Source organism: Rhagoletis pomonella, unplaced genomic scaffold (assembly GCF_013731165.1).
Source record: "Rhagoletis pomonella isolate Grant_MI unplaced genomic scaffold, Rhpom_1.0 Rhpom_scaffold_00001, whole genome shotgun sequence".
Lineage (NCBI taxonomy): Eukaryota > Metazoa > Arthropoda > Insecta > Diptera > Tephritidae > Rhagoletis > Rhagoletis pomonella.
The window spans coordinates 11994772-12018071 of NW_023458555.1; the positions used below are offsets into that span (position 1 = coordinate 11994772).

Consider the following 23300-nt stretch of genomic DNA (forward strand, 5'->3'; position numbering starts at 1 on the left):
GACTCACACTCCAGCATCATTCCCCAAAAAGTTTTTATGTCGCTACAACAACAGAATACTGGAATTCATTTCGTTAATATTAACAAAGCCAATAGATTCTAAGTAAACAAATTCATGATATGTATATATCGCACACCGTCTTCAAAAGAGTCACAACTCAAAATTTGGCATTTTTGAGATTATGCGCTAAAAATGTACACGCGAGCTTTTATTTACCTTTCAGCAAAATCTGGAGCAAATTTTTGTTCTAATTTGTTAACAAAACTTAAGGTAAAGTCGCACTTGCCCATAGGACTATCATGTGCTAAGAAATAGTTTTTCGCATTTTCTGACAAACGTAGTATTTTGAGTTGTGACTCTTTTGAAGACGGTGTGCGATATATATTGAATAAATAAAACACATTATGTCTTTTTTGCACAAATATCTTGTATTTATAAATTAAAATTGTTTTAGAATTTTTATTTTTCACAGTATTATAATACCAGTTTTGATTTATTATGTAAATAATTTGTTCGGCACAAACAAATCTCAAACTAATGTTGGGCGTTTTTATTATTTATATTGTTTTTTTTTTTTCAATATTTATGATTTTAACAAGAGTTTTTCAATGCTAATTCAAAAGCTATAAAAGTTATGAATATTGCTTCGCTGTGTGTATACTCTTGCTGTACTTGAAAAGTACCATAATAATGTAACAATAACCAAATTAACAAAAATGTTATAAACAAACTTTAAGAAATATAAATAATGAATATACACAATATTTAATAGATAAAGTATTTATATATTTCATGGTATGTTTAGGCTTCGCTGTTGTTACAACTATGTGTACTATGTATTACGTTATGTACATACATACAAATAAATCGAAATCATGCCCCGAACTTGTGTAGTTCAATTAAATGGGCAAAATAATAAAGAAAATAAAAGTCTATTAACTGCCTTAGACTAAAAAATATTACATAAATATATATATATGTATATAGGTAAGGAATAAACCTATTTCAAAATACACTCATTTTGTGTATACTAAATATGTATGCATCTTTTGTGTTAATGTGCGTAAACTATATAAAAAGGATAAGGCAACTTAAATAGGAAACACTTAATTGAAATGGGTTCAGATATGTGTTTTGGTTTTTTTTCTTCTTTTTCTTATGTACCCACACTACCTAAAATATGTATAATGCGCATATATTAAAAGTTTTCAGTTGTTTCATTATATGAATCGTATGTAGAGGTTCACTTGTTGCTGTGGTTGTTCTGTAATTGGCAAGAGGCTTTTACGCGCTCTCAAATGGCATCACGTTCCCTTCGTCATCATCCTCACAGTTCGCTAGTGTGTGTGTGTGTGTTCTAGTATGTGTTCGACGCCAACCACTCAACATTTGTGGCATGCACACAATGCCGCCACCACCACCGCCGCAAGCTGCCTTCCTCCTCCCTCCTCCTATTCGTCGTCATGGCTGTGTTTAGCGTCGCTTGTGTTCTTGCACCGGTCAATTATTGCACGTATTTATTGTTTATGTTTACATATTTTTATTGTACATTTCGTGTTTGCTTTCAGCCGGCAAAGGCAGCTCAGTAAGATACTTATTGATAATTTTGTGTACGATATTTTTTATTTTGGGTTTTCCTCATTTTGTTGTAGTTGTTGTAAGCATTGTTGCAGTTGTAGCGCTATTTGTTGTCTATGGCATGTCTTTTGTTGATGTTGTTGGTTTTCGGCGTTTGCGGATTCCCATACACAGATTCATACATATGTATGTATGTATATATATGTGCTTAAAATGTTTTTTGTAACATCGTCGACTGTCTGGTTTGTCTGATTTTATTTTTAGTTTCAATCGAATTTATTGCATTGTTGTTTTTTTTTGGTGATTTTTTTGTTATTTTTTTTTTGTTATAGTGCTTGCTATTGGCTAGCTGGCTGACTGCGGCATTGTTTAAAGCTAATGGACGTTGCTACAAATCAAAATGTATTATCATCTATTTGCATCTCCAATTCGATGTCGGCGAGATTCACCTCACGCAATGAATTTATGAACATATAACGTGAAAAGTAAATATACAACCAGCGGAACCATTTCATTTGGGATTTATGCTCACGCATAGCGCGTCGTATTTGCGCGGCCTCATCCCAGCCCAATATGCACCTGCAAGAGTGAGAAAAGTTAAAATTTTTTATTTTCAAATTGTATTACAATATTCATTGAATTGATGTAAATATAGCAGATTAACGAAAGAAACGTCGCTTTTCAAAAAGTCGAACTCCGGGCCTTAAGCTTACGTTCCATTGCGCTAATAGAACACATGCGTACATACAATTGTACATATGTTTACATATATGCATATTTATATTAAAAAATAGTGTAAGTTTAAGGCAATTTAGATGAATGAACAACTAAATTTTAATCTCAGTTATGAAATTAATTTATGTATTTTTAAAATTTGGATTCTTCAATCCAAAAATAATATAATTTATTAATATTTTTATTGAGCTTTGTACCACGATTGTTTATTAGGAAAAATTGAAAAAGCAACAAAGTCTAAGCGGTAGAAGTTATAGCACTATTTCGGAGATCACCACATCTCCTCATCAGACTTCTTTTTTCTAGACTTCAGCAGGGATCGAACCTGCGAATTCGATGTTCAAAGTCAGAAGCGTTAACCACTGAGCTATGTACATCCCGTGTACCGCTTAGACTTTGTTGCTTTTTCAATTTTTCCTAATAAACAATCGTGGTACAAAGCTCAATAAAAATATTAAAAATAAAAATGTTAACAAGCCACAATAACATTGACATAATATAATTTATTTTAAATCAATTTTCCACATTTTAAAACTTTTAACTACAAAATCCTTTTGCATTCCGTAAATTTGTTTCTTAAAAACACTTCAATAAAATTATGGAGTGACCCAAAGTAAGAAATTATCACTTTAATTTTAAAGTTAGAAAAGATTCACAATTGTTGACCTACTTTTTTATTTACATACTTCCATCAAGTGTTAAAATTTATAAGAGAATATCGCAACACATTTTTCTTTGATGCTGAAATGAATACTGTGAAATTACTAAGTACATTTGTATACAAATTAGTTTTCATGTAGATAGTATGTATGTATATATGCACACACTCTTAAAGAAATCTTCTATTTGTATCATTAAAAATGCCTGCCCTTGGAGCACTAAAATAAAAGAGTTCACGCATAAATGGATTGTTTATTTTTAGATTGCAAAACAGAAAAAAAAAACGACGATGCGAGCTACTAAACTGTCTCAGTGGTATATTCCGTCAATATCAGCACATTTTTATCTATGCACAACTAAATATAGAATATCAGTTAACTATCATAAAGTGATAACAAAAATATAATAGGCCTTTATTGAGTTACAATTAAATTACAGCTGTTCATAATCTACTTACCAGTAAGTCGATATACAGCACGTACAAAGCAAATCGAAAATTGAGATATATTTCCTTAAAATATTAATAGAGTCCAGTGTATAAAATTTGCAATCTGCAAATAAAAAAAAAAGTTTAGTCAAAACAGTCATTATAAACTTTCTATCTCATTAACAATTCATTACATATTCGACATGCGTCATATGATTCATTCAACACCTTGACAGTATTGACGAGAAATACTTCGACTGAATGATATACGTTGCACGCGCCCAATAAAGTACATATATTCGCCTCCCGCTATTAAAGTTAGCATTTTACTTACCTTTTGGTAATAAATTAGCCAAACACAGTGATGCTGCTGCGAAATATACAGCGCTGTGGTTTGGGTGCTGACTCACACCATCTCGATCGAATGTACAGATCGCTTGAATGTCAAGACTTTCGACAGTGTGCAGAATTATGTTCGCCACCACTGGTGCCTTCCATTCCACATTCGGATCATCGGGCAGATTTGTGGCATTCACCATTATGATATTGGCCGCTGGAACACCTAGCATTTCACATGACCGCCATAGTTCTTCGCGACGTAATTGCGCTTGCTTTTCGAAGTTACCTTGAAAAATATGCATTAATTAATTATATACTTATGTACGTATGTATGTGTGTATGAATAATTGTTAAATATGTATACGCAGGCATAATTCAATCAATTTCAAAATTGAAGGAGTTGCATTTATTCATACTCACCGTTTGACAGACAAAGCACGTATACTTGGCAGCTAGAGCGATGTGTCAACGTATAAAGCAGTGGCCCAAAAAACATGCATTCATCGTCCGGGTGTGACGTTACCAGCAAAACACGCTCCAATTTGTGTTGTCTCGGAAAGCGTACATTGTTGATTAATTTGCACCAACGCCACAGTGGACTGTTGCTGCGGGTCGTAAGGAAAATGCCCAGGCATACTAGCAAGTACACCAGACACGCGTAAATGATATGCTCCAGGGCTTCGATTGCTGTCGAACTGAAGCGTCGATACGAGAGTGTTGCCCAGTGCAGCACGTTAGCACGCCACGTCTCTTGCAATACGATCAACGCTTGCGTCTGATTGCCAGCTAACTGTTGCAGGAACCGGCCAGTATCCTCATACAACTGCAATGTACTCGCACTTACCAATTCAATTACTTCACTTAGCCAGGACAATTTCATTTCATTTCAAATGCAGCGCGTTCTGCGGTCTGTGGTATTATTGTGGTTTTTCAATGCAATATGGTTGAATCGTTAAATTAGTCGCTCGGTGTTGACTAAAGGCTTTCTAGTTAATTATGAAACAATCGTTAATTATTTTAAGTTACCAAATGGTTTTTTGCAAGTACAATTTTCCGGTGGGCAAGCTAATACAAATGTTTCCAATTATGGTATTAGGCGATTTGTTCGTTTGCAATTTTTTTCCCCTTTTTCCGCTGCAGTATTTAGCTTACACTCTAATAAATAATATCCGATTGGTGCATAGCCAAGCGGTTTTAAATCGCGTAAAACTATTTTGAAATACAGCAATAATTTATGGAGTATTTTACACTTTCTGCCGCGCACCTGTGAGGAGACCACATTTGCTTCCTATGATTTTTGGTGGTCGCTCGGCTCCTTTGGCAAATGGCACAGAAAGCCAACAGCTGTTTTCTGTTTTTATTTGCAGCGTTGCCACAATCCGTGAAGACGTAACAAAAAAGCAAATCTGAAAACTCTAAAATAATACCAAAGAGCGTAAATTTATAAGAAGGGACAACTCGTTACTTTGATAATGTGCCGCGACGATTATGACCGGATAATAATCACCGAAATTCACATTTGCCGCTTTTCTTCTGTTTTGCTTGCATTTTCTGCATTCGAGGCGAAAATCAAAAATCTGCCGCGGGCAGAGTCAAAACGGAGGCGAATTCCTGTTGCAAACCTTTCATATACGGTCAAAATCGTTGCGGCATATTTTCAAAGTAACATTTGTCTCTTATAAATTTACCTTCTTTGGATTTACGTTCTAAGCCAACATCTTTTTCTCCATTTTCTACCAGTAGAGGTCGCATAAATCCCGCAAGATTTTGTGTGGTATGGCAATTACTTTCCGTCCACTTTTGACAACTGCTGTCAATTTTTTGAGATCATTTTTCTACGTTTTCGTCTGCTGTGAACAGGAAGGGAGGAACATTTCTGAGTGATTTTGTGCTTTTAAACTTATCTTAATTTCTTAATTAGTGTTTAGGCATTAATTTAGAGAATACAATTTCAACGGTACGTGAAAGTGACATTTACAAATTGTATAAATTTATTATTCTTGCATATTGGCGAAAATTAATCAAGTTCTTGGTGAAGAAGAAGAAAAAACAGCCAGCAACAAAAACAGCAGCTGCGACATTCTAGTAGAAAAACAAAGGAAGAATTTGCATAGTGAAGCAAACAAGAAATCAATAAAACTGACTAGACGTCAAAGGGATGTGGCCTTGTTCAAAGATAATATTTAAAATAAACTTAATAGAAAGTAGAAAACCATACAGATTCATTAAATTGTAAACAGTGTACATACAACGCTACTTAACATTTTCGCGGCTGGACCGGAAGTGCACGCCCCTAAAAAGGAGTTGTTTTAAGGGTGACCAAATACATAATCCAAAGTCCTCCGCTAACAGCTGCAGCCTGCAGGAGTAAAAAAGGCTTCGACATACACAGATGTTGGTTCACCCGGGCAGGATCTGAGGTCATTCAAATACTTGAATATATTAAAATATTGGAGATATTTTCAAGCAACTAAAATACGAGTCCTTTTACATTTAATTTCGGAAAAATAAAATATTCATTGAAAGAACAAGCTAAAAATCCGTCGCTTTAGTTACTGCTTAAACTACGCTAAAAGATAACCTCAATGTCGTCTACGAATCAACCATTGGTCGACTTAATCAGCACATTATCTGAAGATGAAGCAGCAGCCGCTTCTGCAGCAGCAGGTACACACGGATTCGGTACATCCTTTGGGTCAACGAACGCTAACAAGCTTGTAACTGAAGTAGAGGTAAAATAGATGTTTAATATGGAAAGAAAAGAAAATTGATTATTTGTACGTATGTATGTATGTATATATGTACGTAGATGCAGATTTTTCTCATGTTTTCACGAATTTGTTAAAAATAAGCAATGTAGAAGCGAGATCACAAAAATCTCGCTTGTTATGACACCATAAAGACTTTGAGATTAGATCAGTCTTTTGATGTAGGTTATTTTGATTTTTTTTTAAATATCACTTAACTGGTGCTTTACTTTGTATATTCTCTTGTTGCTGCGTTAACCACAAATGTTTTTTTTTTGTGGCACAAAACTACTTTTTACTTTTTTTAGAAAACTTTTACAGCAGTTTATAAAACCATGTTAAGCATAATGCTAATAAAAAACTAAATGAAACTATAATTAGGGTACCAACGCATGAGTAATGAGTAACAGCACCATTTTAAGTTAAATGAATTAATTATAAATCCTGTTCCAGGTACTTCCGGATTTGAAGGAATTTACGGGATATTACAGGAAGCTTTTCCCATACGCCATCTTACTTACACAAGGTTAATAGCGAAAACAGTTTTAAATTCTGTACAATCTGCAAATCCTGGGGTACCTGCAACAGGTTAATAGAATTCGTCTATTAAATAGATACATTACCATGAGGCTAACCCATAAATGGCTGACAGTTTCTTTCATACAAAGTATGTTCAACATTTTTTTTTTTTATGGAAGAAAATAATCACATTTAGCAACTTCAAACTTGATTACAAAGTTGCAAATTACTACGCAAATTTATATAATTTTGCGGTATTTTGCTCAAAATTTAGAGTTTATTTTTATATAAAATTACCGAAAAGAAATTGGAATAAAAAACTTTGCTTACGTTGCGAAAACTTCTCTGTGTCAATAATTTTGTCCGGCACTGTATATGCTTAATAATGTAATAATACATACATATTTAATGCTTTTGTAAATATTTTCTTAAATTTATTTTAAACTTTTTGAAATAGCAAATAATTTGTACAACACAAGTATCCGTGCATAGGAATCTAATGTACATATGTATGTATGTACATGTATATATACCTGCACAAGTAACTGAGCTCATAAACAAATAATTTGTATCTCCTTTCCTTTCCGCGTACAAAAATTAACATTGATATCATATATACACATACATATGTACATATGTATGTATATTTGTTTTCTTCTACAGATAAATACAATCGGACTGAACAAAACAAAGAAGAAAAAGAAGAAATCAAAGAAAAAGTCACGGCGAGAGCAAATTTTGTTATCAGTCGACGACGAATCTGATGATGATGATGAAGCCGAAGTAGATAATGCTGAAACAGGTGGAGGGGACGCCAATGGGTATACGACCAAAGTTCGTAGCAAACCAGCTACTAGATATAGCGATGCCGATGCCGATGGAGATGATGAAGATGACAATGAAGTTGCCATCGGCAATGGCATCGTCACCACCAATGAGAATGATTTGTTCAATTCGCTCAACGGGCACTCGCACAATAACCGACCAGAGCAACAAGCCCACTACCAGCTGCAAAGTCAGCAACGACAACAAAATAAACATACAACGCAACAACTTTTGCTACTAGATGAAAACCTACCACACAACAATAGCAACACCAATAGCAGTTTCATTTCACTCTCACCCAACACATCGCCGGTACTAACTAATGGACTGGTTACCACAGTTGGCGCTCATCATCAACGTGAAAGTAGTGGTGGTAGTCAAAGTGGAATTGGCACGAATACCAGCCGCAGTAGTAGCAGTGCGAGTAGCGCTAGCGGGAGTAATCATAGCGAACACAGTACACCACAATATGGCAAAGGAACAGCATCTCCAAGGCAGCAAGCTGCTTTAAATCAACATATATCACCATTATTGACGTCAACACCACCGTCAGTGGCAGCTAAGTCGCGTAATTTTCAAACGAAGACTAATCAGCTGGTGTCGTCAACGTTACAACGACACTACGACAGCGCTGACGACGGTGACGAGATTTGTCTAGTGCCAGAAGTCGATTTCGAAAGTGGTTCCATTATGGATGCGGGTAGTGATAATCGGGAATCGCAGCCTTTACTCGGCGGTCATGGATATAGTAGCAGTAGTGGTGGACGGGATCACAATGAACTGGCGGCTAACACATTTATGGGTGAGTGCATTAGAAAAACAAGAAATAAAAGTAAGCAATAAAAGGCGAAAAATAAAATGACAACGAAAAATTGCATTCGGGCAAATGTGTGAAATTGTGAAATTCACAAATATGTATAAAGATGTTGTTTGTTCCGAGTATTATACATACATCAAAATGCAAATATGCAATTAGGCTTGTGTGTTTATGCTCATGCCATAAAAGTGACATAGAACTCACTCACCTGTTCACATTTAATTGTATATTGTGGCTTCATTTTGGCCTACATCAGAGGGCTCAACTTACATTTTTTTTTGTTTTTGTTTGTTTGTAAAAACTTGCTCGCGCATGGCTGACGACTTGATATGGCTTCTTAACGTCAGTGTGTATTCTCTGTTCCAGCTACATATTATTTGCTCCAGTAAAACAAGCTAAAAAAATAGCAATTCTGGCGATAATGACATGCCCAACTTATGTTCTTGATATATTTTTATTATACTACTATTTCTAGTCTAACCTACGGGGTTTTTGCAACTATTTCATTGTTTATTTTATTTATTTATTTTTTAGTTTCAATAAGTATTTTACATGCATGCATACACAAGTACAAATGTATATATGTATATGGTATTGCTTGTGAGTCACCGTTTGTGTACTACAGCAAATTTATTTATTTATTTAATCATTCTTGCGAATGTGCACTGTGAAGCAAACCTTGCTTATTTATTAAGCCCTGATTTTTTTTAAATTAATTATTATCTCGGCAAGTGGGCTCACTTGTCACATACAAACATAACTAACAAAAGAAGAGTTCGATGACAACTATTTGTTTCCCCTCTTAAACACTGTGTTTGTATACTTAGGCGCAGCCAGGAATTGCGGATAGATGCCCCCCCCCCCCCCCCCCCTCTACTACCACTACTACTAAATTTTTTACTTTTCATTTAATAACACAATTTCATTGTTTTTTAATTTTTCCATTTTAAACTAATGACAAAATACCCTTTAACCAATTCTACAAAAAAATGGGTTATACATTAAATATGTTAATAGTAGTTCTTGTTGTTGTTGTAACAGCATACAAATTCCCTAAACAGTTTTTGGGGAGTATTGCTGCAGTGACAGCCCTTGGCCAGATAAAAATCTGGGTTGTTCCGGTTACGTAGACCCGACTGTCGTGGGAACGTGAAACTAATTACAAAATGGCATCTACTCTAAGAATTAAAGCGTTAAGAATTGTTCTCTTTTGTTTCACTGTAGAGTGTATTTGTACTTTTGCACATTCAATACTAGCGCCTACGAAACTTGTATGAAAGAGAAACAACAAAAATTAACCTCGGAAATACTTAATAATATTCTCACAAATATTTAAACATTTCACTTTCTCGTTGATCTGCCGATTGCGCGTTAGAAAAAAAATCAAAAAAAAAAAACAACGCTTTAGCAATCGATTGTGCACACCGATTTTCATACATACTTATGTATTAATATCTGAAGATAAAGACCATAACATAAACAATACCTTCAATAAATACCTTCGTTTCGATGTAACTGCAGAGCCACGATGCACAGTGGTTTGAAACTGGAATTTAATGTTCACAATGAACTGTAGCCTTAATTTTTCAAACAATTTTATTTTTATTTTTTTAACTAATGAAAGCTTATAAAACTAGCAAGAGACCAGTTGAGCCCGATATTTGGAATTTTATATGTTTATATAATTTTTTTTTTGTGCAAAGTGCGGAAAATATAGCAATTTTGAAGAAAATCGATTATACTGTTCTTGTTAATAAATGTTACATAATAAAAACTAGTTGAAAACAATTGGGGGGGTTCCCCAAAACAAAAAATTTCGAAATAAAAAAATTTTCACCAAAATTAAATTTTTTTTTTAATTCTTAGAAAAAATCTTGGTATGCAGTTTTATGGCATGATTCGATAATAAAAGATTTGCTCAGAAAACAGTTTTCTCACTTCCTTTTGATAAAATCGGCTCCTTAGCAAGGCAGTGTGCGGGTGTGTATATGTGTGCAACCTTTTGTAAGGCAATGCAGGTTGCAAGTGGCTAAGAGTTCGCGTGGATTTGTAATTGTTGTTGTTGTTGTTGTTATAACAACATCCTATAGAGTTTTTCGGGAATGATACTGGAGTCACAGTCCTTCGCTGGATATATATTGGGTCGTTCCGGTTACGTGAAGCCGACTTTCGTGGAAACGATGGTATTGGACCATATTGCAACTTTTTGATATATATGTACATACCATGTCTCCACTAGTCGTAATGTATTTCTTTCGCATAAGATTTTTTTCAAGCAGAGGCCTTACCTCATTTTTCGACTGCTTGTATTTATGTAAATGAAATGAAAATTTCTTGCGTTCATATCTAATGAATTTCCGCTTGGTTTAACACGATAACGAAAAATTAAATTCTACTTTTGATGATCTGAAGAAATTCCCAAAACCCGCCCAAAATCAGTTGTGACAGGATATATTGAATCTGTGCTTAGTGTTTGAACAAGTTTCTCCTCCTTGGCGGATTTTCGTTGCCCGCTGAGAAACGATCGCTTATAGGAAAAAAGGAGCACTAGCTGCCAGGGCTTACGGCACAGAAAAAAATATATTTTAACAGTTTTATATGAAGCGCCTACCAGGAATTGAACATTTCTTCTAGACAATTTTTAGTACGCAGTCTAAACACTCCGCTACGGGAATAGATAAAGACCCAGCCAGCAGAGAAATGTAAATATTGCCGCCCGTGCGGTCTCGTACAATTTTCCTTATCCGGAAACGAACACAAAACGACTACAATTTTCGTTCATTTTCGTATCCAAGAATAGAGAGGAATAATTGTATTTTATTTGTTCAAGCTGAACATTTGAATTAGCAGTGGCTGAGCATGCAGAAGAGGTGCCACGTTTGAAGTACAATAAAAAGCTATACTAGCGGCTGTCGATCCTCGGCTGGCAATGGCCAGCCTCCTAGTATATTCCTGCCATGAAAAAAGCTTCTCATTAAAACCATTTGCTATTCGGTGGCAGTGTAAAACTGCAGGTCCCTCCCCTTTGAGAAGAAGAAGCTTGGCCAAGCGAAAGCAAATGCGTTGTTGGCAAATATTTATTTAATAAGTACATAAGTCTACACCCTTTTCTATCACTTTATACCCTAATACAAAGGCTTCCACACATTTTGAGCCATTCATGATTTTTAACTTCCATTTTCAAATAGGCTATGTGCAAGTTTTTGCATGCTTAGCAAAATTCCAATGCTAAAACTGTGCGCTGAAGCTCGTTGCAAACAAAGAAGTTCATACAAACTCTATTTTTAAAAAACGTCATACAAGTTATATATCAAAAGAGATCAGCATTACGATTACTATTTACATACATACATATGTATGTGCACATATTCGGTGCTTCTGCCCTATAAGTAGAGAGCGCATTGTATTTCATTATTATTTGGCTTAAAAACACAAACAATTTAATTCGCTACAACGCGTCATGCTCGACATGTCGCTGGTTTGATAAGGGGCGCCCGTATAAGCATGCGAGCTTATGCTAATTTTTAAACATGAAGCGTATATTTATACGTAAAAAATGTATGCATTTTAAGCACAAATATATATATGTATATATATATAACTCGTTTGCCGGAAGAAGGTCGTATTTCAAATCATAAAATATGCGAAAAAGTTTCTAGTCAGATTCTTCCACTAGAACAAAAATTAATGAGAACCAAGATTTTAAAAAACAGCCGTAACCGTAATCCAAAGTATAAAGCTCTCATCAAACTTTGCTTTGGTCAAAAAGTGATTGTTTTCTATTTACGAATGCTAAGCTGACTATTTTAGTATCATATCATATCTCATCCAACCAACTGACTGGACTCAATATCTTGTGTGGGCGTTACTGGTGCTTAACGAAGCTCAGTTATTTTTATCAGCATGTTCTATTTTTTTATGTGTTGCTTGTTTTGTTTATTGTTTTAAAGATAAAAAGCGCAAAAAGTATGGCCCGTAGACGTACATATTCAGTTTTTGGCTGATTACACTGGATCACAAATTTTTGGTTCTCCAAACGCCACTATCCAATTTCTATGTATAATTGCTCGGCAGTTCTGGTTAATTTTTTTTCTATGGATACGTTTTCGAAATATTTGCAATTTACCGTTATTCAGCTTAAAGCAAAAGTTGGTTCCTTTTAATCACGTATATCATACGAACCAATTTAAAAATCTTAATATAAAATACGGCAAATGAAAGCCAAAACAAATCCCCATAAACCGTATATACATCACTTTCCGATAGGGCTTCTCTTTCGGACTAATTAATTAATCATTCCAGCTTTTTTTTTTATTTTTTAACGAAAAAAATTAAAAAAAAAAATCTAACTTTAACAGAAGAGAAAAACCAGTTCTGTGCCAAATTTTTGCATTTGTACTAAAGCCTGTTCTGTTAGGGAAAAAAAATCAAGTTACTGCGCAAGATTATTTGTATGAAAATTGGGTAATGGCATCCATAGAACATTTTTGCTGTAAACCAGTGTTATTTTCCACTTTCTGTTTCGTGGCTTCATCCAACTAATTAAATATTTACGCTTCTAAAATGTCTCATAAATGTCGTAATACAGACTTAGAAAATTATTAAAAGAGCAGTTTAAATATTTATTTTGATTGCCTTGAGCTTAGGGCATTATTGAACCAGTTTAAGTTCAAAAACTAAACATCAGAGGTATTCACACCTATTTTGTTACCTCAGCAATTTTGCAGTTGGCAGTTCGGCAAACTTACAGCTTGCACCAATTTGTGGCGTTGGTTGGAAACTGGGCTCGAACCCATTTCCTGCAGAATGGGAGCGCGCACTGCTAACGAATACAACCACAGCTGTCGCCAAGGTATTGCTCATAGTCCAGCTAAAACCACATAAATCCAAATTTCAAACTTTGTGCAAAAATTATTAAAGTTCAAGAAATTTGCACCAAAATTTTCGAAGATTATTTTATAGCCATTAAGTTTTAGTATAATAAAGTGCAAGTTTGAAGTTGCTAAACTCCGCTTTGCCTATTTGATTTTATTTGCAAAGTCTTAAATTTTGCTTAAAATTCGTTTAATATCTAAAAAATTAAAGCTGAAAATAATTCCGATTAGGGATGATCAAAAAAATATTAATTCAAAAATAACTAATATAATTGGATCGAAAAAATAAAAACCATAGCGATTAAAGTTGATCAAGAAAATTATAAAACCAATTTTAAGGGCTAAATTATGATATAAAACTTCATAACCGTTACGTTCTATGATATTAACTGGATATCCGCATAAAAATGAACGGATACTAAACGCTTATCCGGATTTTATCCGTATACACGAATAGCCCCAGCCTTAGTGAACTCCTACAATGTTAATTAAAGAGTTTATTACGATTAGTTCTTTGGGAAATTTCTTTTCTAATTAATTTTTACATATTTTTCAATTTTCACATCAAAAATTGTTTACCTTTTTGACTGCCAAAATGTTTTGTTTTACCAAAATTGTCAGTGTCTAAAATCTTAAATTAAAATCACATCAAAAAAAGTTAGAGAAGCGAGCAACACAAAAGTGAAGTTAGCCACAAACAGTCAAACGAAACGGCGCTGCGACGATATTTAAACTTCTTCAAAGTACCATGGAACCCAAAGGTTCCAAGAAAGCTGTACCAGTAGAGAGCAGCTATACAAGTTACCGTTGCTATTGCCAGCAACGGGGTTGCGAAAATGCTTCCGAAAACTATCTAGAAAGAGAGAGTGAAGAGGACGTTATTAATCGCATCGAAACGGTCAAAACAACCGAGACAGTGCCAAGCGACAATGGCGATGATGATGATGACGCTGATCGAATAAATTCTGTCTATGAAATTGAAGAAGCTGTATGCGAATGCATTAATTGTCCATTGAAATTCCTGTGTAAGTGTAAATAGTGTTGGAAATGTGCGTTTAAATGTAATATGCTTCTGCTAAATACATACTTACGTGCAAACATACATATGTATGTAGTTGCATTTATATTCGTGTGTTTATGGATGCACATTAGATCGGATCAGAAAAAAGTTAGCTGTACAGCCCTGAGTCGTTAAGTATTTTGGCAAGGCAATTTCGAATTTTTTTACGGTGGAACGTAGGGGTCGCCGTCCAGTAGAACTATTTAAAAACACAATTTTATTACTGAATGTACAAACAGTGGCTCAAACAAGTGAGCACGTGTTGAATTTTTAAATATTTATAATGTTTTTTGAGTTACATTTTTTTTTTTTTTCGAAAAATTTTTAATTCGAAAAAAAATTTTATAAAAATTTTAGTCTAATGCAGGGCAAGTTTGAAACGGCCAAATAATCCCGTTGATTTTTGAGATTTTTTTTTGGTGACGGATTTTGTCTATTTTTTCATATAAGCATGAATTTCATATGAAATAAAATGCTGAAGACCGTTCGTAACAAAATTTCCAAAAATCAACGCCAGTTTTTGTAAATTGCAATTGTTAACAAAAAAAAAAAAAAATTTGTCAAAAGCCAAACGCGTTTTTTAGCCGGTTGAAACTTGCACTTCATTAGATTAAAATTGTTTGGGCTATACAACTGCATACCCAGAAATTTTCAAGAGATTCAAATTGAAAAGTTGAAATTTGTCGAATTTTTCTAAATTTTATAAAATGTTTGAAACTGCGATTTGTATGGTTTTGGTTAAAGTCTGGACGGTATTTTAATAGAGAATTAACAAAACAATAAACACGTGGTCCTTTGTTTGAGTCACTGTGTGTAGGTGTTGGCGAAAAATTTAAAAAGGTAACAAAATTCGAAAATGCCATGCAACACTTTTTTTGGTTTGCACTGTGGTTGTACGCTCTAATGTATGTACAATCAACAAAACGTTTGGCGCTCCAATTTTTACATTCGAAGTACATATGTATGTATGTATTTGGGTTACTCGTACGCCCCACAGTCCCACAATCAGCGTGCTTATCAAACACCTTTCCAGTTTATGCAGCTCGTGCATTTGATGATGTTAATATATGTGTGTGTGTGTGCGTGTGCGTGTGCGTGTGCCTGCGTAGGCGTAAAAGTGTTCGCATTTGCCCACAACTGCATTTTACAGATACCGAAATGCGTGGCAGAATTGTGTCAGCAGCGATTTTTTTTTTACTCAATTCCTTTTTTTTCCTTTTCTGCACTCTCTGCTTGGCTTCGTTTTGCTTGTGCAATAATAAATGTAGGTGGCATTGAATGTAGCAAACGAAAATGAAGTGCTGTTATGTGCTGCAATCTCCAACATACATACATACATATATGTACCTATGTCGAAGCAGGAGGTATTCGTATTATCCCCGAACAAGTTGAGTTGGCTTTTACATATACATATGTATGGCGGCAGAAAGTATGGGCCCATTGCCAGCTTTTCACGGTCTTCATCAACTGCATTCTGTTTGAGCTAAACGTAAACATATTTCATTACAAAGTTGCAAGTGCAAAATTTTTTTTTTTTAGTAAAATAAATAGTTTTCAAAATTCGAAATTAGTTGGAATATGTGCTCATCTACTCAAGGATATGAGCTGTTTGTGGATAACTACGTTTTGACCGCTTACTATTTGCACAATTGGAATGCTTTGATCTTGAAAGGTAATTCATAAAAAAAATTCGTACGGTGCATGTATGTGTCGATAAATTTTAGTTGGATGCGCGAACTTCTCTTGCAATATGGTTGTATTCATTGACTGAATTTTACACATTTTGACTGCGTGAAATAAAAAAGTGGTTAATGCAAATGTCAGTGGAAATATACTTTCGCTTTCGCTTACTTGCGAAATGCATCTGTTTAATCGAATAAGCCACTTACATATGTTTGTATGTAAATAGTTTTGTCATCCGGTCCTACACGTATCCTTGGTTGGCTTACAACACCAAAAAATAAAAAGAATCACAGAAGTCGACGAGCGCAGCAGCATATTTCATAATCCGCAAGGGTTTTTCTTAAATATCTAACTGCCGATTTGACCCGCAATTTAAGTGAAAAATGCGCTGCGGTTTCTGCGTCAATTTGGAAAAAGGGCAACTTGACTTCTTTACAAGAAAATAGGCTTGGGTAGTTCTTGAACTAAATAACTAGTTCATCCCGATGAACTAGTTCACTACTTCGGTATTTTCATTGAACTAAATTTGTCAGTGCTACTATTTATCATTTTGCATCGCAATCCAAATATTCTTGGCATGAACTATGACGTGTTCCTAAACATACTGCAGGGACGCTAATATTACAAAAAAAAACGTTCAGACACTTAAACTTAATTTTGGGTTTTGGAGGTTACGGATCTGTATGCCGTTTCATTTTTCCAAAATATTTTCTTTATAAGTTTGCATTGCGAATAAAAAAAAAAATTCAAACTTTAACATCGAAAAAGTTACTCATACGCCTTGCACCAGTAGGTCCTGGTACTGCCATGTACGATGTGGCGTATGAGTAACATTATTTCCTGGTCCTTTTTCACAAATATCTCACATTTTCATTTTAACCATTCAAACTTGCTTATTTATCCATCGATTTTCATCTCTAGTAAATAGATTTTTTTGCAAAATTTTGGCAATGACGAATTAAAAAATTAGGAATATTCAGGAGAGACGAAAAATCGATGTAGTTTCGCATTATCTGCCATTCTGCATCAAAAAGTAAATTTTGAAAAAAGTGGACTTGGCACTTTTTCACTTTTAGATAGCGATAACATGTTTTTTATTGAAAAGTCACTGACTGAAAGCATACAAGCTCGTGAATGTTAACGAACATGGAAAAATTGAATTTCGTATGCTGATTTCAATTTGGGCTCCGAAATCCTACCCCATTCACCGATTTAGTCAGCAGATTTAGTCCCCAGCGATTTTTTTCCTGTTTCCAAACCCAAATAAATGGCTGGGCGTTGATAGATTTGGGTGTAGTCTTTTTTGGAACAACGCCAAATGACTCTTCACATGTATTTTTAGATCTTCTGTCACTGCTCTTAGTTTAAGAGAGAAATGTCAGTGGGAGCCCCGTGATACGTGGAACACTCTTGGCATTTGAACAAATTTGACCGCCAGATTGCTCAAATTTTGCTTCTGAAATAAATACCCATGTGGTTACGGTGTTAAGATCTCTGTGTGCAAAAATCGGGGCATTTCTAAAAGCATCGAATCCGAACATGCAATTTTTTTATAACTGGGAGAGGACATTTTAGCAAGTTTTGGCTACTTTTATTTGTAAAAAAATGTTTATTATTTTTTTTATGAAAATATAGTTTACTATCTAAAAAACATGTAAATCACAATTTCAAATTTTGTCATGGTGGAATAATAACAAGGTGTTGTCAGTAGCGACGTGTTTGTTGTAATTTTGACAAGATCGGCATGCTTATTTTCAGTGCTTCCGATCTTAATTTTTATACTACTATACGTTGGAAAATAGTATCTAAAATACTCCATTTTAGTATTTCGTTTTATAGCGATTTTTAAAGAACTTGGTGTTTTCAGAACGATATTAATATTTAAAATTGCTCCTCAAAATATAAAATATAAAAGATATCGTGGTTATCAAAGGAAAAATACGTACACAAAAATCGTATGGAAAGGCGATTTTTTTATATTAAATATCTTTTGCTGCATTGTCATAATATCGAGCCAAATGGACTACTGATACACTAGAATAGAGCGGCAGCACGGTTAGATTACGATTTCGCTTATATTATCGGTATTTATGTGTTTTAATCTATTTAAAAAATCATATACAGTCTTATAGGAAATTTCTTTATTTTACGGCCTTTACTTTTTCATAACTTACAATATATGCCCAAGCTGTGTGGAGCTAACGATACAAACATATATTCAGGCTTATAAGCTTGTAACTATACATTTTCCTACATTTAATTTGAAATAGTATGCACAAACGGATTAAAAGTAATAAATAATTAGTACCTTTTCTACTACTTTAAAATGCGTGACCGGAATAGACCTGCCGAAAAGGTGAGGTTAAGTTACTGACAACACCTTGTTATTATTACACCATGAAATTTTGTAAAACATTTACAAAAATCCGACGAATTGGTTACTCCGTACGACAATCCTAGGGGTTTTATCGTGTAGAGGGAAAATTCTGCACGACAGTTAGCGTGTCATGCTCGATGAATATACACTAGGGTGTTCGATTATTTGCCTTTTTTCCAAAACCGGTAATGTTTCAGCGCCAAACATTCATTTATTTGAACCAAATAAGATATATGTATGCACTCTGTTCATCCCCAAACACCCTAGGATATAATATTAAAACCATTTAGGGGTTTCCCTTAAACTAGAAAAAGTCATAAAACTTCGAAAAACTGAAAACCTTCATTGAGAGGTTAATATTTGTATGAAATTAAAAATACCGGTTTGTTCGTTAAAAAAAAATCCGGTTTATTCGATATTCGAAAAACTAAGATTTCGAAAAAAACCGCCTATATATATCCAAAAAACCGATGGAAACCGGGTTGGAAAACCGAGTCAATCACCCTAACATACACAGATAGTGCACTACGCCAAAAAAGTTAATGACACAAATTATCGTTGAACCATCGCATGCCTCAGCTGTATATGGCCGCTTAAAAGCGCTTGGTAAAAATAGCAAAGGCTCGACAAGTTTTTGCATAATTTATGAAGATTTTTTTTATTAAAAATGTTGACGCATACAATCGTGCTAGTTTCATTGAATTGTCATTGTATATTGTAACTCCTATGGATGAGAATGCATATATACAGCCTTGGCCATAAATGTTAGGCACTGACAAAATAACCAAAAAGGAGGCCGAACATACGTATAATAATTTTTTTCGTTTTTCAAAGTGAAGTATGGGATATTTATTAGTAAATTACTAAAGTATTAAGAACACTTTGTTTTAATTCAAAGGACTTAGATTAACTGTTATCAAAAATTGTATTTATTAGTCGTGAGTTTTCATAAACTTTTATGATATGCAGTTTTATAGCACCGTACATTTTAACATAATAAAGTGCAAGTTTGAAGTAGTTAAAAATGTTTTCTGTTGACGGTGTAGCTCATTTTCTTCCATACAAAATATGTTCGGCAATTTTTTTTATATGGAGAAAGTTCGCAGTAGCGTTTCTTCTTGGTTGTTTTTGGATGCCTAATGCTATTGGCCAAGCCTGTATATATGCATGTATAACCAATTATTAGTAAAATTTTCTTTTCGATTAATCCTACTCAGCCTTGATATTAAGTTAGTCGAATTTGGCATACGGTCGTGCAAGTTGTCGGAATGTGCGCATCCTGCTGCTGCTGGTGGTGGCAAAACTTGTGGCAATGTCCTGTATCGACGTCACATTTGCCAACTTGCAGGCGATGGCAACGCACACGTGCTTGTCGCGTTATTGTTTTGCGTACAAACTTAATTAGTAAATATGTATTTGGTTTATTTCTTAACATCATTACTAAAACGGCGTTTATATGAGTCGATTTTCCAGGCAATTTTATAGGCGATTAGTTGAATCAAAAGCTGGCTGCCCACAACTTCATTGGAAGCGATTAGTTGAAAGGCGATTCACACCAGGCGCTGGTTATTTTCAACTAAAAGTTGCCTCTAAAATCGCCTCATATAAACACCGTATTACGTTATATGTTTAATAATAATGAATAATATTACTATTTTTTTTTGCTACTTTCAGATGACCCCGCATTCAATGACGTTGTGATCCAAGCGGAAGCGGCCATTGCGGCTGGTGTTATGCCACAGCGCATTTATCAGGGCAGCAGTGGCTCGTATTTTGTGAAGAATGCGGAAGGTGTAAGTGATGTTTTTGAAAAAAGTAGCACTTAAAAGCTACTTGAAAAATAAGAAAATAAGCTTAGCGCTTTATAAGAATTGATTTCGCGCCGCGAACCATCACTTAAAACTTAAATAATTTTTCAAGAAAAATTCTATCGCCCTAGAATCATTTCGAATAACATCTATTGAACGATTTATTTTGCGTCTGGTTGTCTGCGTGGCTACCAGCTAGTTTTCGGTAGCTTCGCTGACATTTCAACTACGTCTGAACTACAGTCGCTATATCAAATGACTTCTTTACGAGGAAATTCCACGATTAAGCTCACTTTTGTGCGAATTTTTGGTAGCAAGTCAAACAGCTTACATTTTGCAGCTTTTTTATATTTCTGATATTTATATTTTTATTGTTTTGCTCAAAATGTCCTAACATATTTATATGTATATATTTTTATTTCTTAAAGAAAATCCTGGCTGTCTTCAAACCGAAAGACGAGGAACCCTATGGACGACTAAATCCAAAATGGACCAAATGGATGCATAAATTATGTTGTCCTTGCTGCTTTGGACGCGCCTGTCTGATACCGAATCAAGGGTAATTAGAATTTATAAACTTATTATAACTTTAATAATAGAATAGTAATATTTTGGCGCTTACACTTTTGCTACGTATTTGGCCAAGCTTATCCTCCAATTTGTGGTGTGCGTCCATGCGTTGGTGATGTTGTAACACAAATAAAGGGCCTACAATTTTGCGCCTCCTCCGAACGGCAAATGGTTTTTTATGAGAACATTTTTTTAAGGCAGAGAAACACTCGGAGGTTTGCCATCGCTTGCCGAGTGGCGATCGCTGTTAGAAAAACACTTTTTGTAATTATATGCTGCTAGGTCCAGGCATTGAACCAAGGTCCTACGGAGTGGTAGTACGCACCTCTAACCACCCAGTCACAGTGTAATTAAAACAGGGAAACACAGCTTGAAAAATATAAACAATCGCCAACCCTTTGTAAATTGAATTAGAAGAACACTCCAATTCAAAGGCAAACGGGAAGATTCATTTCCAAAGCAACGGAAGTCAAATAAAGCTAACAATCGTTGAAACCGTCTCAGCGCGGGTCTGGAGCAAAGTTAAGTTTCGTGAATATTTTGCGTTGATAAAAGAAGCTGAATGGGACCATTCTATGGCAAGAAGGAGAGAAGAATCGAGTACGAAAGGCTTATCGCTTCAACTAATCAAATCAAGGGCCTGGATTTTTTTTTTTAATTTCCAACCTAAATTTATTGAACTATTTATAGAGTTAGGTACCGTTTAAATAAAAAAAAATCTCATAGTGTCTTTTATCATATGAACGTATGTGCATACTTTCCTTTTGATTATTTCTAAAACAATTCGTTTCTTAATACTTTCAGCTACTTGTCGGAGGCAGGCGCAAGCTTAGTAGATCGTAAACTAAATTTAAATATTGTACCAAAGACCCGCGTTGTACGGCTAGTTGCCGAAACGTTCAACTATGCACGCATCGATCGACAAAAGGCGAAGCTAAAGCGACGCATTAAGGAGCACTACCCGTCAGCGCACTTCAATCGCATGAGTCTGCCACTTAAGGTAATGCTCACCTACTACACTACTCCAGCTTGGGCCCCATCCAAAAGCACATTTAATTTTCTTACTAATTTCCTCCTCTTAGACTGGTTCCTTTCAACTTTTCGTTGAAGGCTACAAAGATGCCGATTTTTGGTTGCGCCGCTTCGAACAAGAACCACTAAATTCAACACTTAACGAATCATTTCAGCTACAATTCGAAAGACTCGTTGTACTCGACTATATTATTCGTAATACAGATCGTGGCAATGATAATTGGCTTATACGTTATGTGCGACCTGCCGCCGATAAGTGTGCTAACACCAAAGGATTAGATGTAAAGCCATTAATTGCGCCCACCAAAGCACCGGCAGCCCCAACGACACAGCAGGAGCAGGAACAACAGACGTCGGAGAGAAATGGCGATATTGCTGCAGTTAAAAAGGCAGTGGAGCCAGCAGAGGCTAAAGATGAATTAGATACGTCTGCGCAATCCGACAAGGTGGAAGATCTAAGCGGCGAGAAAAGTGACAAGCCATCTACAAGTAGTCAGTCTGCTGATGAAACAGTGCAAGGTAAAATAGTGCTGGCTGCCATCGACAATGGCTTAGCATTTCCATTCAAACATCCTGATTCATGGCGTGCCTATCCGTATCATTGGGCGTGGTTGCCACAAGCAAAAGTGCCATTTAGTGAGAAAACAAAAAGCCATGTGCTGCCATTACTGTCCGACATGAATTATGTGGAGGAAATCTGCACTGAATTATATTACTTATTTCAGGTATGTACTTAGTGTGTGAAAAGTTTTGGCAAATAGCAGCAAATGACAATATTTTACTTGCAGCATGATAAAGGCTTCGATAGGCGCCTCTTTGAACGACAAATGTCTGTGATGCGTGGCCAAATTTTGAATTTAACGCAGGCGCTTAAAGATGGCAAATCACCGGTGCAGTTGGTGCAGATGCCAGCGGTCGTGGTTGAAAGGTATGTACATTTGTAGGCTAAAAAAAAAGTTTACAAGCAATTTCTATCAAAGAAACGTATACTTTTGTTGCACTATTGAACACTCTAATTTCATTTTCAGATCCCGTGGTCAAAATAGTCGTTTCTTTTCGTTTACGCAACGCTTTCAAAATAAAAGTCCCTTCTTTTCGTGGTGCTAACATAACAACAACCACACGCATTGCAATAGATACGGTCGTAATTATAAGAAAATGGAATGAGCTTATAAAGTGTTCAGCAAGTGGTCAGCTAAAAGCTGAAAAGCGCTTAATAAATGCGCAGATTTGTAAATCTGGAACTTTT

General features: G+C 35.1%; 2 protein-coding genes across 5 annotated transcripts; one reads left to right on the forward strand and one right to left on the reverse strand.

The window, feature by feature from the left end:
* Window positions 1-578: 578 nt before the first annotated feature.
* On the reverse strand, window positions 579-5080 carry LOC118739104 (N-acetylglucosaminyl-phosphatidylinositol de-N-acetylase). Of its 3 annotated transcripts, none has more exons than XM_036470260.1 (5): window positions 4892-5080; window positions 4160-4725; window positions 3735-4025; window positions 3431-3524; window positions 579-2157 (listed from the first exon to the last, which is right to left on the reverse strand). In XM_036470260.1, exons 2-5 carry the CDS (start codon window positions 4617-4619, stop codon window positions 1974-1976), a joined length of 1029 nt encoding a protein of 342 aa, XP_036326153.1. In that variant the 5' UTR covers window positions 4620-4725; window positions 4892-5080; the 3' UTR covers window positions 579-1973. The 3 variants fall into 3 exon arrangements, with proteins under 3 accessions (XP_036326153.1, XP_036326144.1, XP_036326135.1); XM_036470251.1 differs by having other exon boundaries at window positions 4787-5080; XM_036470242.1 differs by having other exon boundaries at window positions 4160-4714; window positions 4766-5080.
* Window positions 5081-5571: 491 nt separating this feature from the next.
* LOC118739118 (phosphatidylinositol 4-kinase type 2-beta) lies at window positions 5572-23176 on the forward strand. 2 transcript variants are annotated; one of them, XM_036470281.1, is made up of 9 exons: window positions 5572-5696; window positions 5766-6471; window positions 7669-8632; window positions 20316-20434; window positions 20878-21008; window positions 21824-22019; window positions 22102-22776; window positions 22840-22979; window positions 23080-23176. In XM_036470281.1, exons 2-9 carry the CDS (start codon window positions 6325-6327, stop codon window positions 23156-23158), a joined length of 2451 nt encoding a protein of 816 aa, XP_036326174.1. In that variant the 5' UTR covers window positions 5572-5696; window positions 5766-6324; the 3' UTR covers window positions 23159-23176. The 2 variants fall into 2 exon arrangements, with proteins under 2 accessions (XP_036326174.1, XP_036326166.1); XM_036470273.1 differs by having other exon boundaries at window positions 5572-6471.
* The last annotated feature ends 124 nt before the right edge of the window (window positions 23177-23300 follow it).

What these genes read in the sequence shown, in the direction of transcription:
- LOC118739104 (XM_036470260.1), bottom strand. Translation starts at nt 4,619, where the DNA reads ATGAAATTGTCCTGGCTAAGTGAAGTAATTGAATTGGTAAGTGCGAGT. An exon ending in CGTGCTTTGTCTGTCAAACG is followed by an intron (nt 4,026 to 4,159) that starts GTGAGTATGAAT and finishes ATATTTTTCAAG; the next exon opens with GTAACTTCGAAAAGCAAGCG. An exon ending in GGCTAATTTATTACCAAAAG is followed by an intron (nt 3,525 to 3,734) that starts GTAAGTAAAATG and finishes TTTTATTTGCAG; the next exon opens with ATTGCAAATTTTATACACTG.
- LOC118739118 (XM_036470273.1), top strand. Translation starts at nt 6,325, where the DNA reads ATGTCGTCTACGAATCAACCATTGGTCGACTTAATCAGCACATTATCT. An exon ending in TGTCTGATACCGAATCAAGG is followed by an intron (nt 21,009 to 21,823) that starts GTAATTAGAATT and finishes TAATACTTTCAG; the next exon opens with CTACTTGTCGGAGGCAGGCG. An exon ending in CCAGCGGTCGTGGTTGAAAG is followed by an intron (nt 22,980 to 23,079) that starts GTATGTACATTT and finishes TTTCATTTTCAG; the next exon opens with ATCCCGTGGTCAAAATAGTC.